Genomic DNA, 12,110 nt, shown 5'->3' on the forward strand with positions numbered 1-12,110 from the left:
CAAGGCGAGCACAGAAAGACTCAGAAGAAGCTTCTATCCCCAGGCCATCAGGCTGCTAAACGAACAATGAACACTACACAACAACAACCACCAAACGCACATAGCACACACATCCACACGCACACACTCACTTTAAACAAACACACTGTAGCACCCACTCCACACACTTTATAGCACACACCCACTTTAAACAAACACACTGTAGCACCCACTCCCCACACTTTATATTTATTGATGAAGGATTGCACTACAACCCGTACACCTTACTGTAAATTGTACCTAAATTGTACCTCATCCCATTTCTGCTTTGCACTATATAGTACTGTACATTAGTACACTGCATAGTATTGTATATTATATGGTAACTCAGAACATTGTACATATGTCTATACCGAACACTATGACCTCATTTTCTTCTTCTAAATTACATGCTATACTATGTTATTTGATGCTATCTTGTCTAGCACAGTCTCTGGAGCGTAACAGTAAGAAGCATTTTGTATGAAAGTCTTCTGTACTTCTGTATGACAACTATTAAAGAAACTTGAACTTGAAACTTGAAACTTACCGGCCTCCCGAAAAAATACGACGATAACTATTTTATTGCAATGCACTATTGCATTATTTTATTCTATTTTACTAACTATTTTATTGCACTGCACTATTTTACTTTGTATCAGTGAATCATAAACGCCTGGCCATAAGAGCATTCGGAGCATCTCTGCTCTCCCACTATTGAACTTGGGGGAGCAAAGGTATGCTCTTGCTCCACCACTTTTTGATCATATGAAAAATATGATATATCCCCCCCCAATATATAAATCTAACCATAACTACGTTATGGTTAACTGAGTTTTATAGTGAAAAGAGCAGCTTTATTGGTCAAGATTGAAGGCTCTATATTGCAGGAAATTGCACGTACAGGTTAATTAAATTCAAAAAAAATCTGCAACACCTTGCCAAAAAAAAAAAAAAAAAAAAAAAGGCTGGCACCTATCTGGGCTAAGCCCCGGATCTCCTATAATAATCCTAAATCCGCCCCTGCTCTACACCTCTACGTCACACAGTCTGAAACACACTCCTTCACAGAGCTGCCTCTATGCCTGTACGTCACACAGTCTGAAACACACTCCTACACAGAGCTGCCTGTACGCCTGTATGTCACAGTCAGACAGATCAGATTTTGAGAAGAGGATTTAAGTAACATGAAACAGTAATAGAAAACTAGCAGTAGTAGTAGGCAGAGTTATCTTTGATCTACTACTCAATTGTTGGTGAACACCCCGTAGGCCTACACCTATAATGAAAATGCAAGCCTTTTAACTTATTATTTATTTAAATTTGTTATATATATATTATTTTTTTATTTATTTGTATATATGTATGTGGGGATGAGTAGGGATGGATATTAGATGTATACCATGGATGGATGGATAGGTTTACCAGTCCAGGATCTATACTGGTACTCCCCCTTTTGTTTATGTGTTTTTGTCTCTTGTTTTTGTATGGGTGATGGGTAAAAGTGTCAAGATTTAAAATATGTGTATGTACATTTGTGTGTGTATGTACGTATGTATGTATGTATGGATGGATGGATATGTGCAATTATGTATGTGTATGTGTGTACACATACTATACCTAAATGTAAAGTGACTTCTTTGACACAATAAATTATAACAAAAAGAAAATGCTTGCTAACTTGCTAACCCAGCCTGCTCGACAAATTCATTATTAAACATATAATAATAATAATATAATAATGCAGGACCTGTTGCAGAGGTCTTTATTCGGCATGCAACGACACTCAATGTTTTAGCGGTACACACAGCGGTTAGTTTTTTAGCACACACACCGGAACACACACGCATGCATTGTCTCTTTAGAATCGCCGATGCGATTCGTCTCTGCGATTAACCCATCCCGTCGTCCTCCCCCCCCAAGGGCAGCCGGGAGCAGACAGGCGTCAACGTGAGCCGCGCCAGGGGACCAATCCAAGTGCTCCTGTCCGTCTTTGTCAAGGACGCCACAGCGTTAGCGATTAGCGATAGACACAGTGATTGGCCCAACAAAACTAACAGCAACTAACAACGTTATTCTCACAATATATTTGTGTTCCCAGTATCACCAGCTCACTGTAAGATGTTGAAATATATCACTTAGTTTCACAGTAATTGCTACTTCTGAAATGCATGCATTCATGTTACACAGTGCTATGCAGTGAGCTGTGGTGTTCCACAAGGAAGCATACTAGGACCACTACTGTTCCTAATTTATGCAAATGACATGTCGTCAGCTTGTGACTGCAACTTGTTCCTGTTTGCGGACGACTCAGCCCTGCTGGTCTCTGACAAGAACAAGTTGCAGGTTGAAAAAACCCTCAGCTCGGAACTAGGCAAAATCTGCATATGGCTCGCTGATAACAAACTATCATTACACATGGGCAAAACAGAGTCCATTCTCTTCGGTTCAAATAACAAACTCAGCAAGACCGACGGCTTCTCAGTTAGAGTGGGTGACAATATTGTCACAAGGAAAGATGAAATTACCTACCTGGGTTCCATCCTAGAGGCAAATCTTTCCTGTGACAAAATGGCATCCAATGTAATAAAAAAAGTCAACCAACAAACTAGATTCTTGTACCGGATCTCCTCTCTGGTAAACAAGAATACCCTGAAGACTCTGGCAGGAGCACTCATTCAAGGGTACTACGACTATGCTTGCACCTCATGGTACCAAAGCACCTCAAAGGCGCTAAAAACAAAATTACAAACATCACAAAACAAACTGGTCAGACTACTACTTGACCTTACCCCTAGAACCCACCTCACCCCTGCCCACTTTGACAACCTAGGATGGCTTAGAGTAGACGACAGAGTACAGCAACTTGCAATGGGCCTGGTCTACAAGATACACTATACGACTAAGGTACCCATGTACATGTCAAAATACTTCCCAAAGGTCAGTGAATACCACGACCACAACACCAGAGGAAGCTCAACAAATCATGTTAAACCCAGATTCGGCTCAAACAAGGGACTAAACATGTTTCGCAATTATGCCACATCAATGTGGAACGCCCTACCCAAAGCTGTAAAGGAATGTGAATCCCTACCCACATTCAAAACCGCTCTTAAAGAGCACCTATGGGAGGCTGCTATTCGAAACTGGCCACCGTAAATGTCCAAACCCCCCACCCCCACCCCCTCCTAATAGACAGTCTCCTCCCCACCGCATCTCTCCCCGCCGTATGTATATTTCTCTCCCACCCACCCACCCCCTCCTAATGTACAGTCTCCTCACCACTGTATGTATATTTCTCTCCCACCCACCCACCCCCTCCTAATGTACAGTCCCCTCCCCATGTATATACTCTGTCAGGATCTATGGGTAACAGTACTGTATATTTGAATACTGTATATGTCACAAATGTATCAGTACTAAATACCTGTATGTCCCTATGCCATAAATGTCATGTATGTTCAACTTCAAATTACTTTATTTTCCTTTCGGAACTTCATTTGTGCAGTGGTTGAAAGACAAACATACAGTCACAGTACATAGACACTCACCACTGTATATATATATATATAAAAAAATAGTTAAAACTACAATAAAAAGACCACTATATAAAAAAAAAAAAAACTACATTAAAACTACAGTACTTAAAGCATGATATATTAAAAACCATGTGGAGCAGTTCTGTATGTATATAAATAATAAATAATAGTAGTACAGGTACATAGTATGTGTGTCCATCAGGTGGAAGGGGGAGTCTATTTTAAGTAGTCCAAAGTCCTTGGGGGGGGGGGGGGGGGGCAGTCCGGCCTCCACCAGACCTAGGTGTTCAGCAGTCTGATGGAGGTTGGCACGAAGCTACCTAAGCCCCTTATGTTCAGTGATGAAGCTCTGTTGAGTATGTCATAAATGTCAATATGAATTGAAAATGGGGGACCCTGATGTAAACAAGACAAACGTCTTTCTCTGGTCTGCATCCCCTTAACAATTGTGTGTATTGGCGGCTAGGTGGTGTAGTGGTCTAAGGCACTCGCCACCAGTGTGGAGACGCTAGGATTCGCGTGTTCGAATCCAGCTCTCCACATTGTTTTTCAGTTTGGCTGGTCGTCCGCAGTAATACACATTGGCCGTATTACGGGGAGGGAAAACTGAAGGGTGGGGATCGAACGTTGTGAACAAGCGACTCCTACAAGTCGGTTGGTGCGCCTGCGCAGTAGAATCAGGAAGTGTCGGGGGCAGCGTGAGCCTCCCACGCGTTACTCCTTGACACTAAGAGATCGAGCTGCGCAGGTGAAAAGATGCGACTGCTGTTACCTCAAGTACCGGAGGGGACTTGTGCTATGTATGACTTAGTCCACATTGCAGCCGGCTTGTGGGAGGCAAGAAACAGCGTTCGTGACAGGGGAGGGTTGAATTGGATGATACGAAATTGGGATGGGAGAAAATATAGAAAAATGGGAGAAAAAGTGGATCAAAAAAAAAAAACAATTGTGTGTATTGAACCGTACTGTATTGTACCCATTCTGCAATCTGTTATAAAAAAGTTTTCATTCATTCATTCATTCATTCATTCATTCATTCATTCATTCATTCATTCATCCATTCAAGGAAATGTTCCTGCACACACTCATGCTGTTCACTTCGCAATACTCCCGCCTGCTGGTGATATACAGGTACTACCCTGCCACTGCTGGAATAAACAATGAATATTATAAAAGAACATACTCCTCAAAATAGATTAACAGTTTCACCTGAGAAACCCAGGAAAATCACACACACACACACACACACACACACACACACACACACACACACACACACACACACACACATACACAGACGATATATATCACTTTATTCACAGTTTTAAATTGTACAGACAAGTTGATTGATTGATTGATTGATTGATTGATTGATTGATTGATTGATTGATTGATTGATTGATTGATTGATTGATTGAAAACGTTATTAACAGATTGCAGAATTGGTACAATACAGTACAGCGCAATACAAACAACTGCTAAGAGGATGCAGACCAGAGAAAGACTTTCGTCTCGTTTACATAAGGGTCCTCCATTTTCAATTCATCAAGAGTTCAAGTTCAAAATGTGAGATGCTTTTTTCCTCTGGATCCAAAATCCTATTATATTTGTTTTGGTGCAAAGCTACACACAATAATCAAATGGTATTGTGGCACCTTATTTGATTTAATTAAAAACAATGCCTATGTATTTAATTATAGATAATGAGTTTGTGTGTATTTAATTATAGATAATGAGTTTGTGTGTAGTGTATAGCAGGGTAGTGTATAGCATTACATTTACATTTACATTTAGTCATTTAGCTGGCACTTTTATCCAAAGCGATTACAGGTTCTGTAAGACAAGTCATCAGGAAGGGTACAACTGTTACAGCTGAGCTGAGTAACAATGTTCATCAAAGTATTGAGTATAGCACGGCTGTGTATAGCGGGGTAGTGTATAGCAGGGCTGTCAGCTAGCCGCAGGGTAGTGTATAGCGGGGCTGTGTTGGTCAGCTAGCCGCGGGGTTGCTGATGGTGAAGCTCTGCTGTAGCTGAGCGGTCCAGTCCTCCTCTATGTATTGGTGGTACGGGTCGTTGGAGTGCTCCCTCCTCTTGGACTTCACCGTGCTCACCAGGATGGCCACCATGATGAAGGCGAACATGCCGATCATCACTGCCAGGTACCAGACCACGTTCCTGAAGTTCTCCTCCGCCAGTGTGTGGTCCAGGGCCTGTGCCGTGGCCGTCTGGTTTCTCCTCCACTGGTCCAGGTAATGGCCCAAAGCGTCTGTTAGCGAGTCCTCTAGGTGGAGCGTCAGGTTGGACCAATCAGACGGCATGTTCATACTGTGGGAGGGACAAACCTGGGATGAGTTCCAATCAGTATAGGGATCTGTCCTACATTATATCAAGTCAAGTCAAGAGTTTTATTTGTCACGGCATACAAGTATACAATGAAATGCGGGTGGTCTTGCCCGCAACGATGTGCAATACAGTAGTACAACATATAATAGAATCCAATAAAAACAACATTGTGCAATAAACAGGTAACATAGTGGGACATCTCGGTATCTGTACATAGTTATTTACAGAGCATGTAGGACATGCTAGGTCCTTTGGTAGTGCAATACACTGTTACTGTTGCTATACTATTTTTAAAGTGACCTTTCCTTTGTGGCCATAAGTGTGGGCGTGTGCAGCATGAGTGTGTGCCTGCTCATGTTAAAGTGGCTGCTAGTGTGCGAGCGTGCACAGCGTGCGTGTCGTGTGTGTGCTCATGTGTGCTTGTGTGTGGAGAGTTCAGTGTTCTGTGGCACTCAGTGTTCATTGTTCAAGGCTCTGATGGCCTGGGGGAAGAAGCTGAGCCGAAGCCTCTCTGTCCTAGTAGCTGGGGTTCGCAGGCGTCTGCCTGACCTCAGCAGCTGGAACAGGCTGTTATTGCGGTGGTGAGGGTCTTTCATTATTCTGCAGGCTCTGGATTTGCACCTCTTGTTGTATAGAGCCTGCAGGCAGTAGCGGCTCGTGGATGCTTCGCCACTAGGGGCGCTATACCAAACATTTTGCAAACATGTACAAGGCACGCATTGGCGAATATTATCACCATTGCCATCGATCAATATATGATCAGTCAGTCAAATGCAACCACGTTTACAATAGCCCAACACAAACACGCACAGCTCTCTCTTTCTCTCTCTCTCTCTCTCTCTCTCTCTCTCTCTCTCTCTCTCTCTCTCTCTCTCTCTCTCGCTCTCTCGCTCTCTCTCTCTCTCTCTCTCTCTCAGATGATGTCAGATCCATTCAATAATAAACACATTTGTATGTCTCTTCATTTTAAACAAGTTACCATTCATTGTCTGAGTGGTTATGCCCCACACGCGGCGAAATTAGAGAGAGAGAGAGCGAGAGAGAAAGAGAGAGAGAGAGAGAGAGAGAGAGAGAGCGAGAGAGAGAGAGAGAGAGAGCGAGAGAGAGAGAGAGAGAGAGAGACTCACTGTTTAGTTGACACGTCCAGGGCAGGAGGGCTTGCCTTGATAAAGTGTATAATCCACTGTTGATGTATTCCAGACCACTGTCCACTGTGTCCAGACTGCATCCGCCATATAGCTTGTTAGCCAAGTGTTAGCTTGTTAGCAGCACCACACAACACAAGTACTTCATTCCTTTGTCCATTTCCGCGTCGAACAGACTGCAAACTACCTGGCGTTCTATCGCCATGCTCTAAGACAAACTCTAACCTTAACCAACTTTGAAAGAGTGCCTAAGCTTAACAGTCTAAAGAACTTGCAGTCACGGCACGCTCTAAGACAAACAGCTGCATGCATCTCACAACAACACAACTATCTCTACCACCAACGGACCAACCTAGGAATAAGCTAGAATTGGAACATTAGAAATTGGATTCGGCCAATCAGAGAGCGTCTCCGCGAAATGCGGCTACAGAAATTCTTGACGCTACTGGCTAGACCGCTTCAAATCGCGCCCGGATTCCAACATAATAGTCATATTTCAACGCACAACGCGTTACGCACTGATTGGCTGTGACGGATACAGCGATCAAACCGTGACGCGCACTCAGAGCGCTATCGCGTCTAGCCCGGGCCGAGAAATACAAAAAAATAATAAAAAAAAGGAAAAGTGAGTCACTTCCTGTTCAAGAAAACGATTTTTTTTTTATATATATAATAACGTTATATTGTGCATTGGAAACACAAACATACTTAAAATGAGTAAATATTATTAATTTTAAACATGTTTATATTATTTATAGGGCTATAAAACAAAAAACTAAAAACGTATTTTTCTTCTTCTCTCATATAACCAGGGTAGGGCCTGAGGGGGGGCGGCGCCCCGAGCGCCCCTAGTGGTAGAGCCGCCACTGCCTGCAGGGGAGGTAGTGCAATACCCGTGGTACGCTCGGCTGAGCGCACCACTCTCTGTAGGGCCTTCTTGTCCTATGCCGTGCTGTTTCCATACCAGGCAGTGATGTTTCCAGTCAAGATGCTCTCTACAGCTCCGGAGTAGAAGGACTGGAGTATCTTCCCCGATACTCTGAACTTCCTTAACTGTCTCAGGTGGTAGAGGCGCTGCTTCGCCTTTTTTACAACTGTGTCTATGTGTGTTGACCATGTCAGATCCTCTGAGATGTGGACCCCCAGGTTCTTAAAGCTGCTCACCCTGTCCACGGTAGCCCCGTTTATCATCAGTGGTGTGTGTGTCTCCTGCTGTCCTCTCCTATAATCCACGATCAGCTCCTTGGTTTTACCAATGTTCAGGAGCAGGCTGTCCTGGCACCAGCGTTCCAGTACCTGGTGCCAGGTAAACACGTTTCGCAATTATGCCACATCAATGTGGAACGCCCTACCCAAAGCTGTAAAGGAATGTGAATCACTACCCACTTTCAAAAACACTCTCAAAGAACACCTACGGGAGACTGCCATTCGAAACTGGCCCCTACAAATGTCCTAACCCAGTTGTACAGTAAATGACCAAGTATGGCTTTGTCAGTATTCCAATGTACAGTGTACAGTGTCCCCCACCCACCCACCCAACCCCACCCCACCCACCCAACCTCCCCCAATGTACAGTTTCTACGTCAAATGTATATAAATTACACTCTTTTTCTGGACACTTTTTGTATCACAAACAGTACTGTATTTGCAAATCTGATATGTCATAAATGTATAGATGTAGCAGTACTGTCTATCTGTATGTCATGTATGTCATATATGTTATGATGAATTGAAAATGGGGGACCCTGATGTAAACAAGACGAAAGTCTTTCTCTGGTCTGCATCCCCTTAACAATTGTATGTATTGAGCTGTACTGTACTGTACCCATTCTGCAATCTGTTAATAAACTTTTCAATTAATTCAATCAATCAAACCTTAACAATTGTGTGTATTGAGCCGTACTGTATTGTACCCATTCTGCAATCTGTTAAATAAAGTTTTCATTCATTCATTCATTCATTCAACACTTCCCATTATCCCTATATAGTGCCCTCCGCAGTGCCCTCCGCAGATCCCTACTGGCTGATTACTGTTGTTTTGTTTGCTTCAGAGCCGTTTCCAGTCAGCTAAATTAATCTTCGTTGTTACTTTAATAATAAAATTATTATTTATTTATTTTATATAGCGCTTCTCAATGACCCGAAGTCGCTGACAATAGGCAAAAAAGAAAAATAGAACCACAGGGAAACAGGGAACAATATGAATACACAAGAACATAGAGCCACAGTTGTTTCAATAGATTTCTTTATTATTATGCTCTCAGATATACATACAACTGCCAGCCTCTAGCTCGCGCTCAGACACACCAGTCCGGGGCCCGGGCCGTATGTGATGACGTAGCCATCCGGTCGTCTCCAGACCGAGATGACAGTTCCTACATATTACCAGCAGGAGGGGTAATAACATCACCATAACATCTCCCTTCTTATAAATGGTTAAGTTAACAAACTTGAACGACCTTAATCGAATCAAAGAACTTAATTATTACACCTCAACAGCCAGTAATGTAACAGCTGGTAATATAACAGCTAGAGTAACAGTAGCGTAACGACTCTCTCCTTTCCTTCCTTCTCCTTAACATCCACATAATGACAATGATTTTTTTTAACATAACAGTAAGTCCCAAAAGTCCATAGGCCTTCAGCCTTGGGTCGGTGAAGCCTGCGGCCTACAGATTGAGTCTCACAGGTGGTCGCGACCAACGGCCGCTACGCAGTCGGGCAGCGGGCCTCTCGGTGCTTGACGGTGCTGCAGGTGAGTGGTGAGTTTGTGGGCTGTGAGGCTCACCTGTCTGCCCCCCCCCCCCACAGTCTATCAGTCTCTCCTCCCCAGCCTCAGTGATGCCTTCTGCACAGTCAGGTATGGGCAGATTCTGCTCAAGTGTCTCATCCTGAGGAGTTGAAACTCCCTCCCGCCTCTGTGCTGCCCGTTCTGCCATCCGGAGGTCCACTCTGTTACGCCTGTAGAGAGTCCCCTCAACGTCAACGAGGAATGATCGTGGTGCGACTCTCTTCAGACAAGAGCCGAGCCGCCACCGCCCTGTACGATCGCCAGGCAACGGACGCATTCTGACTTGGTCCCCAATGTTCAAGTCAGGGAGGTCCCTGGCTGCCCTGTCATAGTGTAATTTAGCCACACCTTTTTTCAGCCTGAGTCTCTCAGTGACACCAACTGTCACACAGGGCTGCAGCAGACTAGGCGCTACCGGAAGCGAAGACTTCAGCCTGCGTGACATGAGGCGTTGCGCCGGGCTGCTGCCCATCCCCTCAGTGGGCGTGTTGCGCCACTGCAGTATAGCCATCCATACATCTGTGCCATCTAGCTTGGCCCTCTTGCATAAGGCTTTCGCTATCTTGACTGCCGATTCCGCTTTCCCGTTCGCCTGCGGGTGGTGGGGGGAGGAAGTGATATGGGTGAACCCCCATTTGTTTGCGAACATCCCGAACCTAGCAGATTCAAAGCACCCCCCATTGTCTGAAATCACACAGTCTGGTTGGCCATGACGAGCAAACTGGGCTTTGCAACGAGTGACGATTGTGTCAGCTGACATGTCTGGGAGTGGCTCAACCTCCCAGAAAGCAGAATAATGATCGACCATAATCAAAAAGTCTTTCCCTGCATAGGAAAAGAGGTCCATGCTCACTGTCTGCCATGGGCGCTCTGGAATATTGTGAGACATCATTGACTCCTTTTGCTGTGCTCGTGCATATTCATTGCAGGCTGGGCAGTTGGACACGTGGTCCTTGATTTCCCCTCTCATATTTGGCCAGAATAGCGTGTCCCTAGCCTGCCTGTAGCACGCCTCCCCACCAATGTGGCTTGCATGAATTCTGCCCAGCATATCCAACCTCAGTGCCCTAGGTATGATAACACGTTGCCCCCTGTAGAGCACTCCATTCTGCATGTTGATCTCATCACGGAAGGACCAATAGTCCCTCACACTCAGAGGTGCGTCCTCCTTCGTATCCGGCCACCCCCGCAGCACGATCGACTTCAAGTCCCGTAGTTTCTCATCAACCTCTGTGTACTGCAGGATCTGGCGGAACCTGTGGTCAGTAACGTTGAGGTGTTGTGCCTGGTCAACGTGCATAAACGCGGCCTGCTCTCCCTCTATGGCGCACACTGTGCTGTGTGTGTGTCATATCTGACCCCCTGTCCTGTGTTGTTGCTCTGCTTAGAGTGTCACTGATATACATCTCTGGCCCCGGCTTGTAAGTGACTTCCAGGTTGTAATTTTGGAGCTGCATCAACATACTTTGAAGCCGCTTTGGGGCACAGAGCAGCGGCTTTTTGAAGATTGAGATCAACGGCTTATGATCTGTTTCCGCTGTGATTGTCTCCCTACCGTACAGGTAGTGGTGGAATCGTTGGCATGCAAAAACAATGCTCAAACATTCTTTCTCAATTTGAGCGTAGTTCTGCTCGGTTGGCGTAAGTGCACGTGAGGCAAACGCCACTGGTTGTCCCGCCTGCGTTATGCAGCACCCCAGGCCGTTCTTGCTGGCGTCGCTCTGCACTGTGACTGGTTTGGTGATGTCATAGTATTTTAATACAGGTGTGGTGGACACCAAGCGCTTTATTTCCTGTACAGCTTGGTCGTGCTTAGGCAGCCAGTGCCACACACTGTCCTTGTCTAGGAGACGGCGAAGTGGCTCACACACCTCAGACAGCCGTGGCAGGAACTTAGCCAGGTAAGTTACGAAACCGATGAAACGCTGAACAGCCTTGGCGTCGGTGGGTGTTGGCATGTCCAGGACTGCTCTGGTCTTTTCTGGGTCTATTCTCAGACCCTGTGAGGACAGTATGTGTCCATGAAACTGAACCGCCTTCAGTTTGAACTGTAGCTTTGGTATGCTGAGCCTGAGTTTTACCTTTCTGCACCGTTCCATCAGTGCGAGCAGCTTACTGTCGTGGTCACGCTCTGCCTCGATATCAGAGTCCCCACATCCGACGACGAGGATATCGTCGGCGATTGGCTCGACGCTGCTGAGGTCTCCGAGCAGCTCGTGTTGCTTACGCTGGTAAACTTCTGGAGCCACAGACACCCCGAAGGGGAGTTTCA

General features: G+C 45.1%; 1 protein-coding gene across 1 annotated transcript; it reads right to left on the reverse strand.

The window, feature by feature from the left end:
- Positions 1–5,547: 5,547 nt before the first annotated feature.
- LOC311233486 (potassium voltage-gated channel subfamily E member 2-like) lies at positions 5,548–5,883 on the reverse strand (the record flags this gene model as incomplete). The annotated part of the gene is made up of 1 exon (XM_084320454.1): positions 5,548–5,883. One exon carries the CDS (start codon positions 5,881–5,883, stop codon positions 5,548–5,550), a length of 336 nt encoding a protein of 111 aa, XP_084176580.1.
- Positions 5,884–12,110: the final 6,227 nt, after the last annotated feature.

Source organism: Notolepis coatsorum (genome assembly GCF_963971535.1).
Source record: "Notolepis coatsorum genome assembly, chromosome: 8".
Taxonomy (NCBI): Eukaryota; Metazoa; Chordata; class Actinopteri; order Aulopiformes; family Paralepididae; genus Notolepis; species Notolepis coatsorum.